Source organism: Oncorhynchus mykiss, chromosome 25 (genome assembly GCF_013265735.2).
Source record: "Oncorhynchus mykiss isolate Arlee chromosome 25, USDA_OmykA_1.1, whole genome shotgun sequence".
NCBI classification, from domain to species: Eukaryota; Metazoa; Chordata; class Actinopteri; order Salmoniformes; family Salmonidae; genus Oncorhynchus; species Oncorhynchus mykiss.
Window position 1 is genome coordinate 46,994,017 of NC_048589.1, and position 13,958 is coordinate 47,007,974.

Here is a 13,958-nt window from a genome sequence, read left to right on the forward strand (position 1 = left end):
TGTGTAATATAGAGACTAACCAGCGGTCCCAGTTGACCGGGAGTTTCTTTTCTGACAATAGGTAGAAAACAGCTCATTAGATGAGCAAGACTCAATGATGTTCATGGCTGTGAATCACCTGCGTATTAAAATCAGACTGGGTCTTTTATCATCAGTGATCACAATAACAAAAATATGACAAAATACAATGTGTCTTATGTAGATACAATGTAGATACAAAATACAATGTGTCTTATACCTGACAGTAGACAGGAAACAGCAAAAACCATGTAAAAATAAATAAATATATATATATATAGTACCAGTCAAAAGTTGGAATCATGTAGTAACACAAAATGTGTTAAATAAATCAAAATATATTTTATATTTGAGATTCTTCAAAGTAGCCACCCTTTGCCTTGATGACAGCTTTGCACACTCTTGGCATTCTCTCAACCAGCTTCATGAGGTAGTCACCTGGAATGCATGTAAATTAACAGGTGTGATAAAAGTTCATTTGTGGAATTTCTTTTTTTTCTTCCTTTTTTATGCATTTGAGCCCATCAGTTGTGTTGTAACAAGGTAAGGGGGGATACAGAAGATAGCCCTATTTGGTAAATACCAAGTCCATGTTATGTCAAGATCAGCTCAAATAAGCAAAGAGAAATGACAGTCCATCATTACTTTAAGACATCAAGGTCAGTCATAACGGAACATTTCAAGAACTTTGAAAGTGCAATTGCAAAAACCATGAAGCGCTATGATGAAACTGGCTCTCATGAGGACCGCCACAGGAAAGGAAGTTACCTCTGATGCAGAGCATAAGTTCATTAGAGTTAAATACACCTCAGATTGCAGCCCAAATAAATGCTTCACGGAGTTCAAGAAACAGACACATCTCAACGTCAACTGTTCAGAGGAGACTGCGTGAATCAGGCTGCAAAGAAACCATTACTTAAGGATGCCAATAAGAAGAGACTTGCTTGGGCCAAGAAACACAAGCAATGGGCATTAGACCGGTGGAAATCTGTCTTTCGGTCTGATGAGTCGAAATTTGAGATTTTTGGTTCCAACCTCCGTGTCCTTGTGAGATGCAGAGTAGGTGAATGGATGGTCTCTGCATGTGTGGTTTCCACCGTGAAGCATGGAGGAGGAGGTGTGATGGTGTGGGGGTGCTTTGCTGGTGACACTGTCAGTGATTTATTTAGAATTCAAGGCACACTTAACCAGCATGGCTACCACAGCATTCTGCAGCGATAAGCCATCCTATCTGGTTTGTGCTTAGTGGGACTATCATTTGTTTTTCAACAGGACAATGACCCAACACACCTCCAGACTGTGTAAGGGCTATTTTACCAAGAAGGATAGTGATGGAGTGCTGCATCAGATGACCTGGCCACCACAATCAACCAACCTCAACCCAATTGAGATGGTTTGGGATGAGTTGGACCGCAGAGTGAAGGAAAAACAGCCAAAAAGTGCTCAGCATATGTGGGAACTCCTTCAAGATAGCTGGAAAAGCATTCCAGGTGAATCTGGTTGAGAGAATGCCAAGAGTGTGCAAAGCTATCATCAAGGCAATGGGTGGCTACTTTGAAGAATCTATCACTTTTTTGGTTAGTACAAGATTCCATATGTGTTGTTTCATAGTTTTGTGGTCTTCACTATTATTCTACAATGTAGAAAATAGTGAAAAGAAATAAAACACTTGAATGAGAAGGTGTGTCCAAACGTTTGACTGATACTGTACATGTCAGAGGAGGCTGGTGGGTGAGCTATAGGAGGACAGGCTCATTGTAATGACTGGAATGGGATACATGGAACAGTCAAACATATGTTTCCTATGTTCCATGTAATTCATTTCAGCCATAACAATGAGCCCATCCTCCTATAGCTCCTCCCACCAGCCTCACACTGTTGGTGTGGTCTGTATAGACTGTGTTGGATTGTATGGTGTGGTCTGTATAGACTGTGTTGTATTGTATGGTGTGGTCTGTATAGACTGTGTTGGATTGTATGGTGTGGTCTGTATAGACTGTGTTGTATTGTATGGTATGGTCTGTATAGACTGTGTTGTATTGTATGGTGTGGTCTGTATAGACTGTGTTGTATTGTATGGTATGGTCTGTATAGACTGTGTTGTATTGTATGGTGTGGTCTGTATAGACTGTGTTGTATTGTATGGTGTGGTCTGTATAGACTGTGTTGTATTGTATGGTGTGGTCTGTATAGACTCTGTTGTAACTGTTGGTGTGGTCTGTATAGACCGTGTTGTATTGTATGGCGTGGTCTGTATAAGCTGTGTTGTTTTGTATGGTGTGGTCTGTATAGACTGTTGTATTGTATGGTGTGGTCTGTATAGACTGTGTTGTATTGTATGGTGTGGTCTGTATAGACTGTGTTGTATTGTATGGTGTGGTCTGTATAGACTGTGTTGTATTGTATGGTGTGGTCTGTATAGACTGTGTTGTTTTGTATGGTGTGGTCTGAATAGACTGTGTTGTATTGTGTGGTGTGGTCTGTATGGTACTGTGTTGCATTGTATGGTGTGGTCTGTATAGACTGTGTTGTATTGTATGGTGTGGTCTGTATGGGACTGTGTTGCATTGTATGGTGTGGTCTGTATAGACTGTGTTGTGTTGTATGGTGTGGTCTGTATGGACTGTGTTGTATTGTATGGTGTGGTCTGTATGGACTGTGTTGTGTTGTATGGTGTGGTCTGTATAGACTGTGTTGTATTGTATGGTGTGGTCTGTATAGACTGTGTTGTATTGTATGGTGTGGTCTGTATGGACTGTGTTGTGTTGTATGGTGTGGTCTGTATAGACTGTGTTGTATTGTATGGTGTGGTCTGTATGGACTGTGTTGTGTTGTATGGTGTGGTCTGTATAGACTGTGTTGTATTGTATGGTGTGGTCTGTATGGACTGTGTTGTATTGTATGGTGTGGTCTGTATGGACTGTGTTGTGTTGTATGGTGTGGTCTGTATAGACTGTGTTGTATTGTATAGACTGTGTTGTATTGTATGGTGTGGTCTGTATAGACTGTGTTGTATTGTATGGTGTGGTCTGTATGGACTGTGTTGTGTTGTATGGTGTGGTCTGTATAGACTGTGTTGTATTGTATGGTGTGGTCTGTATAGACTCTGTTGTAACTGTTGGTGTGGTCTGGATAGACTGTGTTGAATTGTATGGTGTGGTCTGTATAGACTGTTTTGTATTGTATGGTGTGGTCTGTATAGACTGTGTTGTATTGTATGGTGTGGTCTGTATAGACTGTGTTGTATTGTATGGTGTGGTCTGTATAGACTGTGTTGTATTGTATGGTGTAGTCTGTATAGACTGTGTTGTATTGTATGGTGTGGTCTGTATGGGACTGTGTTGCATTGTATGGTGTGGTCTGTATAGACTGTGTTGTGTTGTATGGTGTGGTCTGTATGGACTGTGTTGTATTGTATGGTGTGGTCTGTATGGACTGTGTTGTGTTGTATGGTGTGGTCTGTATAGACTGTGTTGTATTGTATGGTGTGGTCTGTATAGACTGTGTTGTATTGTATGGTGTGGTCTGTATGGACTGTGTTGTGTTGTATGGTGTGGTCTGTATAGACTGTGTTGTATTGTATGGTGTGGTCTGTATGGACTGTGTTGTGTTGTATGGTGTGGTCTGTATAGACTGTGTTGTATTGTATGGTGTGGTCTGTATGGACTGTGTTGTATTGTATGGTGTGGTCTGTATGGACTGTGTTGTGTTGTATGGTGTGGTCTGTATAGACTGTGTTGTATTGTATAGACTGTGTTGTATTGTATGGTGTGGTCTGTATAGACTGTGTTGTATTGTATGGTGTGGTCTGTATGGACTGTGTTGTGTTGTATGGTGTGGTCTGTATAGACTGTGTTGTATTGTATGGTGTGGTCTGTATAGACTCTGTTGTAACTGTTGGTGTGGTCTGGATAGACTGTGTTGAATTGTATGGTGTGGTCTGTATAGACTGTGTTGTATTGTATGGTGTGGTCTGTATAGACTGTGTTGTATTGTATGGTGTGGTCTGTATAGACTGTGTTGTATTGTATGGTGTGGTCTGTATAGACTGTGTTGTATTGTATGGTGTAGTCTGTATAGACTGTGTTGTATTGTATGGTGTGGTCTGTATAGACTGTGTTGGATTGTATGGTGTGGTCTGTATAGACTGTGTTGTATTGTATGGTGTGGTCTGTAGAGACTGTGTTGTATTGTATGGTGTAGTCTGTATAGACTGTTGTTTTGTATGGTGTGGTCTGTATAGACTGTGTTGTATTGTATGGTGTGGTCTATATAGACTGTGTTGTATTGTATGGTGTAGTCTGTATAGACTGTGTTGTATTGTATGTTGTGGTCTGTAGAGACTGTGTTGTATTGTATGGTGTGGTCTGTATAGGCTGTGTTGTTTTGTATGGTGTGGTATGGTCTGTATAGACTGTGTTGAATTGTATGGTGTGGTCTGTATAGAGTGTGTTGTGTTGTATGGTGTGGTCTGTATGGACTGTGTTGTATTGTATGGTGTGGTCTGTATGTACTGTGTTGCATTGTATGGTGTGGTCTGTATAGACTGTGTTGTATTGTATGGTGTGGTCTGTATAGACTGTTTTGTATTGTATGGTGTGGTCTGTATAGACTGTGTTGTATTGTATGGTGTGGTCTGTTGTAACTGTTGGTGTGGTCTGTATAGACTGTGTTGTATTGTATGGTGTGGTCTGTATAGACTGTGTTGTATTGTATGGTGTGGTCTGTATAGACTGTGTTGTATTGTATGGTGTGGTCTGTATAGACTGTGTTGTATTGTATGGTGTGGTCTGTATAGACTGTGTTGTATTGTATGGTGTGGTCTGTATAGACTGTGTTGTATTGTATGGTGTGGTCTGTATAGACTGTGTTGTATTGTATGGTGTGGTCTGTATAGACTGTGTTGTATTGTATGGTGTGGTCTGTATAGACTGGGTTGTATTGTATGGTGTGGTCTGTATAGACTGTGCTGTATTGTATGGTGTGGTCTGTATAGACTGTGTTGTATTGTATGGTGTGGTCTGTATAGACTGTGTTGCATTGTATGGTGTGGTCTGTATAGACTGTGTTGTATTGTATGGTGTGGTCTGTATAGACTGTTTTGTATTGTATGGTGTGGTCTGTATAGACTGTGTTGTATTGTATGGTGTGGTCTGTATAGACTGTGTTGTATTGTATGGTGTGGTCTGTATAGACTGTTTTGTATTGTATGGTGTGGTCTGTATAGACTGTGTTGTATTGTATGGTGTGGTCTGTATAGACTGTGTTGTATTGTATGGTGTGGTCTGTATAGACTGTGTTGTTTTGTATGGTGTGGTCTGAATAGACTGTGTTGTATTGTGTGGTGTGGTCTGTATGGTACTGTGTTGTATTGTATGGTGTGGTCTGTATGGACTGTGTTGTGTTGTATGGTGTGGTCTGTATGGGACTGTGTTGCATTGTATGGTGTGGTCTGTATAGACTGTGTTGTGTTGTATGGTGTGGTCTGTATGGACTGTGTTGTATTGTATGGTGTGGTCTGTATGGACTGTGTTGTGTTGTATGGTGTGGTCTGTATAGACTGTGTTGTATTGTATGGTGTGGTCTGTATAGACTGTGTTGTATTGTATGGTGTGGTCTGTATGGACTGTGTTGTGTTGTATGGTGTGGTCTGTATAGACTGTGTTGTATTGTATGGTGTGGTCTGTATGGACTGTGTTGTGTTGTATGGTGTGGTCTGTATGGACTGTGTTGTATTGTATGGTGTGGTCTGTATGGACTGTGTTGTGTTGTATGGTGTGGTCTGTATAGACTGTGTTGTATTGTATAGACTGTGTTGTATTGTATGGTGTGGTCTGTATAGACTGTGTTGTATTGTATGGTGTGGTCTGTATGGACTGTGTTGTGTTGTATGGTGTGGTCTGTATAGACTGTGTTGTATTGTATGGTGTGGTCTGTATAGACTCTGTTGTAACTGTTGGTGTGGTCTGGATAGACTGTGTTGAATTGTATGGTGTGGTCTGTATAGACTGTGTTGTATTGTATGGTGTGGTCTGTATAGACTGTGTTGTATTGTATGGTGTGGTCTGTATAGACTGTGTTGTATTGTATGGTGTGGTCTGTATAGACTGTGTTGTATTTTATGGTGTGGTCTGTATAGACTGTGTTGTATTGTATGGTGTAGTCTGTATAGACTGTGTTGTATTGTATGGTGTGGTCTGTATAGATTGTGTTGGATTGTATGGTGTGGTCTGTATAGACTGTGTTGTATTGTATGGTGTGGTCTGTAGAGACTGTGTTGTATTGTATGGTGTAGTCTGTATAGACTGTTGTTTTGTATGGTGTGGTCTGTATAGACTGTGTTGTATTGTATGGTGTGGTCTATATAGACTGTGTTGTATTGTATGGTGTAGTCTGTATAGACTGTGTTGTATTGTATGTTGTGGTCTGTAGAGACTGTGTTGTATTGTATGGTGTGGTCTGTATAGGCTGTGTTGTTTTGTATGGTGTGGTATGGTCTGTATAGACTGTGTTGAATTGTATGGTGTGGTCTGTATAGACTGTGTTGTGTTGTATGGTGTGGTCTGTATGGACTGTGTTGTATTGTATGGTGTGGTCTGTATGTACTGTGTTGCATTGTATGGTGTGGTCTGTATAGACTGTGTTGTATTGTATGGTGTGGTCTGTATAGACTGTTTTGTATTGTATGGTGTGGTCTGTATAGACTGTGTTGTATTGTATGGTGTGGTCTGTTGTAACTGTTGGTGTGGTCTGTATAGACTGTGTTGTATTGTATGGTGTGGTCTGTATAGACTGTGTTGTATTGTATGGTGTGGTCTGTATAGACGGTGTTGGATTGTATGGTGTGGTCTGTATAGACTGTGTTGTATTGTATGGTGTGGTCTGTATAGACTGTGTTGTATTGTATGGTGTGGTCTGTATAGACTGTGTTGTATTGTATGGTGTGGTCTGTATAGACTGTGTTGTATTGTATGGTGTGGTCTGTATAGACTGTGTTGTATTGTATGGTGTGGTCTGTATAGACTGGGTTGTATTGTATGGTGTGGTCTGTATAGACTGTGCTGTATTGTATGGTGTGGTCTGTATAGACTGTGTTGTATTGTATGGTGTGGTCTGTATAGACTGTGTTGCATTGTATGGTGTGGTCTGTATAGACTGTGTTGTATTGTATGGTGTGGTCTGTATAGACTGTTTTGTATTGTATGGTGTGGTCTGTATAGACTGTGTTGTATTGTATGGTGTGGTCTGTATAGACTGTGTTGTATTGTATGGTGTGGTCTGTATAGACTGTTTTGTATTGTATGGTGTGGTCTGTATAGACTGTGTTGTATTGTATGGTGTGGTCTGTTGTAACTGTTGGTGTGGTCTTTATAGACTGTGTTGTATTGTATGGTGTGGTCTGTATAGACTGGGTTGTATTGTATGGTGTGGTCTGTATAGACTGTGATGTATTGTATGGTGTGGTCTATATAGACTGTGTTGTATTGTATGGTGTGGTCTGTATAGACTGTGTTGTATTGTATGGTGTGGTCTGTATAGACTGTGTTGTATTGTATGGTGTGGTCTGTATAGACTGTGATGTATGGTGTGGTCTGTATAGACCGTGTTGGATTGTATGGTGTGGTCTGTATAGACTGTGTTGTATTGTATGGTGTGGTCTGTATAGACTGTGTTGTATTGTATGGTGTGGTCTGTATAGACTGTGTTGTAATGTATGGTGTGGTCTGTATAGACTGTGTTGCATTGTATGGTGTGGTCTGTATAGACTGTGTTGTATTGTATGGTGTGGTCTGTATGGACTGTGTTGTATTGTATGGTGTGGTCTGTATAGACTGTGTTGTATTGAATGGTGTGGTCTGTATAGACTGTGTTGTATTTTATGGTGTGGCCTTTATAGACTGTGTTGTATTGTATGGTGTGGTCTGTATAGACTGTGTTGTATTGTATGGTGTGGTCTGTATAGACTGTTATGCATTGTATGGTGTGGTCTGTATAGACGGTGTTGGATTGTATGGTGTGGTCTGTATAGACTGTGTTGTATTGTATGGTGTGGTCTGTATAGACTGTGTTGTATTGTATGGTGTGGTCTGTATAGACTGTGTTGTATTGTATGGTGTGGTCTGTATGGACTGTGTTGTATTGTATGGTGTGGTCTGTATAGACTGTGTTGTATTGAATGGTGTGGTCTGTATAGACTGTGTTGTATTTTATGGTGTGGCCTTTATAGACTGTGTTGTATTGTATGGTGTGGTCTGTATAGACTGTGTTGTATTGTATGGTGTGGTCTGTATAGACTGTTATGCATTGTATGGTGTGGTCTGTATAGACGGTGTTGGATTGTATGGTGTGGTCTGTATAGACTGTGTTGTATTGTATGGTGTGGTCTGTATAGACTGTGTTGTATTGTATGGTGTGGTCTGTATAGACTGTTATGCATTGTATGGTGTGGTCTGTATAGACGGTGTTGGATTGTATGGTGTGGTCTGTATAGACTGTGTTGTATTGTATGGTGTGGTCTGTATAGACTGTGTTGTATTGTATGGTGTGGTCTGTATAGACTGTGTTGTATTGTATGGTGTGGTCTGTATGGACTGTGTTGTATTGTATGGTGTGGTCTGTATAGACTGTGTTGTATTGAATGGTGTGGTCTGTATAGACTGTGTTGTATTTTATGGTGTGGCCTTTATAGACTGTGTTGTATTGTATGGTGTGGTCTGTATAGACTGTGTTGTATTGTATGGTGTGGTCTGTATAGACTGTTATGCATTGTATGGTGTGGTCTGTATAGACGGTGTTGGATTGTATGGTGTGGTCTGTATAGACTGTGTTGTATTGTATGGTGTGGTCTGTATAGACTGTGTTGTATTGTATGGTGTGGTCTGTATAGACTGTGTTGTATTGTATGGTGTGGTCTGTATAGACTGTGTTGTTTTGTATGGTGTGGTCTGTATAGACTGTGTTGTATTGTATGGTGTGGTCTGTATAGACTGTGTTGTATTGTATGGTGTGGTCTGTATAGACTGTGTTGTATTGTATGGTGTGGTCTGTATAGACTGTGTTGTATTGTATGGTGTGGTCTGTATAGACTGTGTTGTATTGTATGGTGTGGTCTGTATAGACTGTGTTGCATTGTATGGTGTGGTCTGTATAGACTGTGTTGTATTGTATGGTGTGGTCTGTATAGACTGTGTTGTATTGTATGGTGTGGTCTGTATAGACTGTGTTGTATTGTATGGTGTGGTCTGTATAGACTGTGTTGTATTGTATGGTGTGGTCTGTATAGACTCTGTTGTACTGTATGGTGTGGTCTGTATAGACTGTGTTGTATTGTATGGTGTGGTCTGTATAGACTGTGATGTATTGTATGGTGTGGTCTGTATAGACTGTGTTGTATTGTATGGTGTGGTCTGTATAGACTGTGATGTATTGTATGGTGTGGTCTGTATAGACTGTGTTGTATTGTATGGTGTTGTCTGTATAGACTGTGATGTATTGTAACTGTTGTGTGTCCCTGTAGATATATGATCATGAGGGAGTGCTGGCACGCTGTCCCATCTCAGAGACCTACCTTCAGGCAGCTGGTGGAGGACCATGACAGGGTTCTGTCCATGACCTCCACAGACGTAAGTCACAACTATAAACCCAGGAGTACCTGGACCTGTCTGTTCTAACACTGTGTGTTGTGTTACAACAGGAGTACCTGGACTTGTCTGTTCTAACACTGTGTGTTGTGTTACAACAGGAGTACCTGGACTTGTCTGTTCCGTTTGAGCAGTACTCTCCAACCTGCCAAGACTCCAGCAGCACCTGTTCCTCAGGAGATGACTCTGTGTTCTCCCACGACCCCCTCCCCACGACCCCCTCCCTAACCAACCTTGCCTCCCCATGAACCCCTCCCTGACCAACCCTGCCTCCCCACGACCCCCTTCTCACAACCCCCTCCCTGAACAACCCTGCCTCCCCAAAATTAGGGGGGAATAACCTTGTCAAACTGCTGCAGATTTACATGGCAATCAGGACATAGGTGGGGCTGGATGGGGAGAGAGGGGGAGGCTCCCCCGAGACACCTCTCAGCGTCATACTTTGAGCCTCCTCCAGATATGAGGAAGAGAACAGCCCATGCAATACATCCTCAAATGGACCCATTTTTTAAGAATCTTTGCATTGAAGGTTGGACAATTTTTTGCCGCCAAAAACTCTTTTTTTTTTTCTTAAAAATGAAAATGTATATTTTTTGTACTTGGCCAGTCTTTAGTTATTGACAATCCGAAAGGTCAAACCATTCAGTGCCTACAGGAACCTAACTCTAACCCACAGGACTGGGAGGAGATTGACACAAGGACATGAACACCATTAACCAGGGAGGCAGGGCATCTATAACGCCATTGGCCATGAAAGCAGGGAATCTATAACGCCATTGGCCAGGGAGGCAGGGTATCTATAACGCCATTGGCCAGGGAGGCAGGGTATCTATAACGCCATTGGCCTCGAAAGCAGGGAATCTTTAGCGCCATTGGCCAGGGAGGCAGGGTATCTATAACGCCATTGGCCAGGGAGAAAGGGTATCTATAACGCCATTGGCCAGGGAGGCAGGGTATCTATAACGCCATTGGCCAGGGAGGCAGGGTATCTATAACGCCATTGGCCAGGGAGGCAGGATATCTATAACGCCATTGGCCAGGGAGGCAGGGTATCTATAACGCCATTAGCCAGGGAGGCAGGGTATCTATAACGCCATTGGCCAGGGAGGCAGGGTATCTATAACGCCATTGGCCAGGAGGCATGGTATTTATAACGCCATTGGCCAGGGAGGCAGGGTATCTATAACGCCATTGGCCAGGGAGGCAGGGTATCTATAACGCCATTAGCCAGGGAGGCAGGGTATCTATAACGCCATTGGCCAGGGAGGCAGGGTATCTATAACGCCATTGGCCAGGGAGGCAGGGTATCTATAACGCCATTGGCCAGGGAGACATGGTATCTATAACGCCATTGGCCAGGGAGGCTGGGTCTCTTTACCTCTCCTCAGTGGAGTACACGGGAACTCGTTTTTGCAAATGTGCAGCATACCAGCAGAGCCAGAATCAACAAAATTATGTGACTAGTTCTTCCAATAACAGTTAGTGCTTTACTCCAAGATCCCTCACCCTCACCTCTGTTGAATCATCTCAACCATCATGCAACAGAATGGGACTACAATACAACAATCTGAACCAGGACTGTAACAGAAGTCTCTGCTGTTTGAAACTGATGGGAACCAAGCTGTAGTCAGACCCTTCAACAGGAGGGAAATATAGAACCAATCTCTCTGATGGGAACCAAGCTGTAGTCAGACCCTTCAACAGGAGGGAAATATAGAACCAGTCTCTCTGATGGGAACCAAGCTGTAGTCAGACCCTTCAACAGGAGGGAAATATAGAACCAATCTCTGATGGGAACCAAGCTGCAGTCAGACCCTTCAACAGGAGGGAAATATAGAACCAGTCTCTCTGAGGCAGGGTATCTATAACGCCATTAGCCAGGGAGGCAGGGTATCTATAACGCCATTGGCCAGGAAGGCAGGGTATCTATAACGCCATTGGCCAGGGAGGCATGGTATTTATAACGCCATTGGCCAGGGAGGCAGGGTATCTATAACGCCATTGGCCAGGGAGGCAGGGTATCTATAACGCCATTAGCCAGGGAGGCAGGGTATCTATAACGCCATTGGCCAGGGAGGCAGGGTATCTATAACGCCATTGGCCAGGGAGGCAGGGTATCTATAACGCCATTGGCCAGGGAGACATGGTATCTATAACGCCATTGGCCAGGGAGGCTGGGTCTCTTTACCTCTCCTCAGTGGAGTACACGGGAACTCGTTTTTGCAAATGTGCAGCATACCAGCAGAGCCAGAATCAACAAAATTATGTGACTAGTTCTTCCAATAACAGTTAGTGCTTTACTCCAAGATCCCTCACCCTCACCTCTGTTGAATCATCTCAACCATCATGCAACAGAATGGGACTACAATACAACAATCTGAACCAGGACTGTAACAGAAGTCTCTGCTGTTTGAAACTGATGGGAACCAAGCTGTAGTCAGACCCTTCAACAGGAGGGAAATATAGAACCAATCTCTCTGATGGGAACCAAGCTGTAGTCAGACCCTTCAACAGGAGGGAAATATAGAACCAGTCTCTCTGATGGGAACCAAGCTGTAGTCAGACCCTTCAACAGGAGGGAAATATAGAACCAATCTCTGATGGGAACCAAGCTGCAGTCAGACCCTTCAACAGGAGGGAAATATAGAACCAGTCTCTCTGATGGGAACCAAGCTGTAGTCAGACCCTTCAACAGGAGGGAAATATAGAACCAGTCTCTCTGATGGGAACCAAGCTGTAGTCAGACCCTTCAACAGGAGGGAAATATAGAACCAATCTCTCTGATGGGAACCAAGCTGTAGTCAGACCCTTCAACAGGAGGGAAATATAGAACCAATATCTCTGATGGGAACCAAGCTGCAGTCAGACCCTTCAACAGGAGGGAAATATAGAACCAATCTCTGATGGGAACCAAGCTGCAGTCAGACCCTTCAACGGGAGGGAAATATAGAACCAATCTCTCTGATGGGAACCAAGCTGTAGTCAGACCCTTCAACAGGAGGGAAATATAATTGGGGGTGTTTCTATGTATCTTTAAAACGTTTTCATTGTAAATATATAAATGCAAATATGTATCATATTGCTGTCAACAGCCATGTGCTTAAAATGAGATGTTTTTTCATCTAAAATATTGTTTTAGAATCAAAGCATTGCAATCTAGAATACACTGTCATGATCATGTAATAATTTAAAGTGATACAAAAGGTTTATTTGAATTATTAACATGTATATTTGTAAAGATATTTATAGACTTAACATGTAGTTCATAAGTTAGAACAATCTTGTTCAGGATTTAGTACTGTCAGCAAAGATGTTTTATTTATTTTTCTGTAACTTATTTAAAGCAGAACAATATTATTTTCACGACTGGCAGATTTTATTTCTCTTATTTTTCATCCATCTTGTTTTGTTTACAGTAAAAAAAAAAGAATGTATGAAAGATTTAAAGCAATTTTAATGAGCAGAGTAGGACAAGGAAACTGAATTTGATTAAATGTAAATCTAGGGAGTGAAACATTATTGCGTCGTACCTTGGTTGCAAAGTTGACTTTTACCAAATCAAAGCAGTGATTCACAGGACTCAACTGCGAAGGTTTCAGTAACATTTTAGCTAAATGTCAAGTTTACTTTACTACTATTTATGCTAGTTTCTCATGCTACAGTAGTTCTATAAGTAGTCCTCTTCATCCAAGTTATTCTTCAATCTCTAATGCTGTTACAATTGTTATATACTGTTATATATAGAGAGGCTTATACTTTTAGAGAGGCTTATACTATAGAGAGGCTAATAATATAGAGAGGCTAATAATATATTTTAACATTATCTAGTGTTATTGAAACATCTAAAACATGATCTAGTGTTACTGAAACATGATCTAGTGTTACTGAAACATTATCTAGTGTTACTAAAACATTATCTAGTGTTACCGAAACATTATCTAGTGTTACTGAAACATTATCTAGTGTTACTGAAACATTATCTAGTGTTACTGAAACAGTATCTAGTGTTACTGAAACATTATCTAGTGTTACTGAAACACTATCTAGTGTTACTAAAACATCTAAAACATTATCTAGTGTTACTGAAACATTATCTAGTGTTACTAAAACATCTAAAACATTATCTAGTGTTACGGAAACATTATTTAAAATGTTACCGGAACATCTAAAACATTATCTAGTATTACTGAAACATCTAAAACATTATCTAGTGTTACTAAAACGTCTAAAACATTATCTAGTGTTACTGAAACATTATCTAGTGTTACTGAAACATTATTTTGTGTTACTAAAACATCT

The 13,958-nt window shown here is 41.3% G+C and overlaps 1 protein-coding gene across 4 annotated transcripts in view; it reads left to right on the forward strand.

The window, feature by feature from the left end:
* The window catches only part of fgfr3 (fibroblast growth factor receptor 3), a 223,665-nt gene extending 210,492 nt beyond the window's left edge, over nt 1-13,173 (forward strand). For all 4 annotated transcript variants that reach the window (XM_036962310.1, XM_036962309.1, XM_036962312.1 and 1 more), the window contains exons 17-18: nt 9,536-9,641; nt 9,761-13,173. In XM_036962310.1, the coding sequence (XP_036818205.1) occupies nt 9,536-9,641; nt 9,761-9,907 (253 nt within the window). In that variant the 3' untranslated portion in view covers nt 9,908-13,173. The remainder of the gene's footprint in view (nt 1-9,535; nt 9,642-9,760) is intronic.
* The last annotated feature ends 785 nt before the right edge of the window (nt 13,174-13,958 follow it).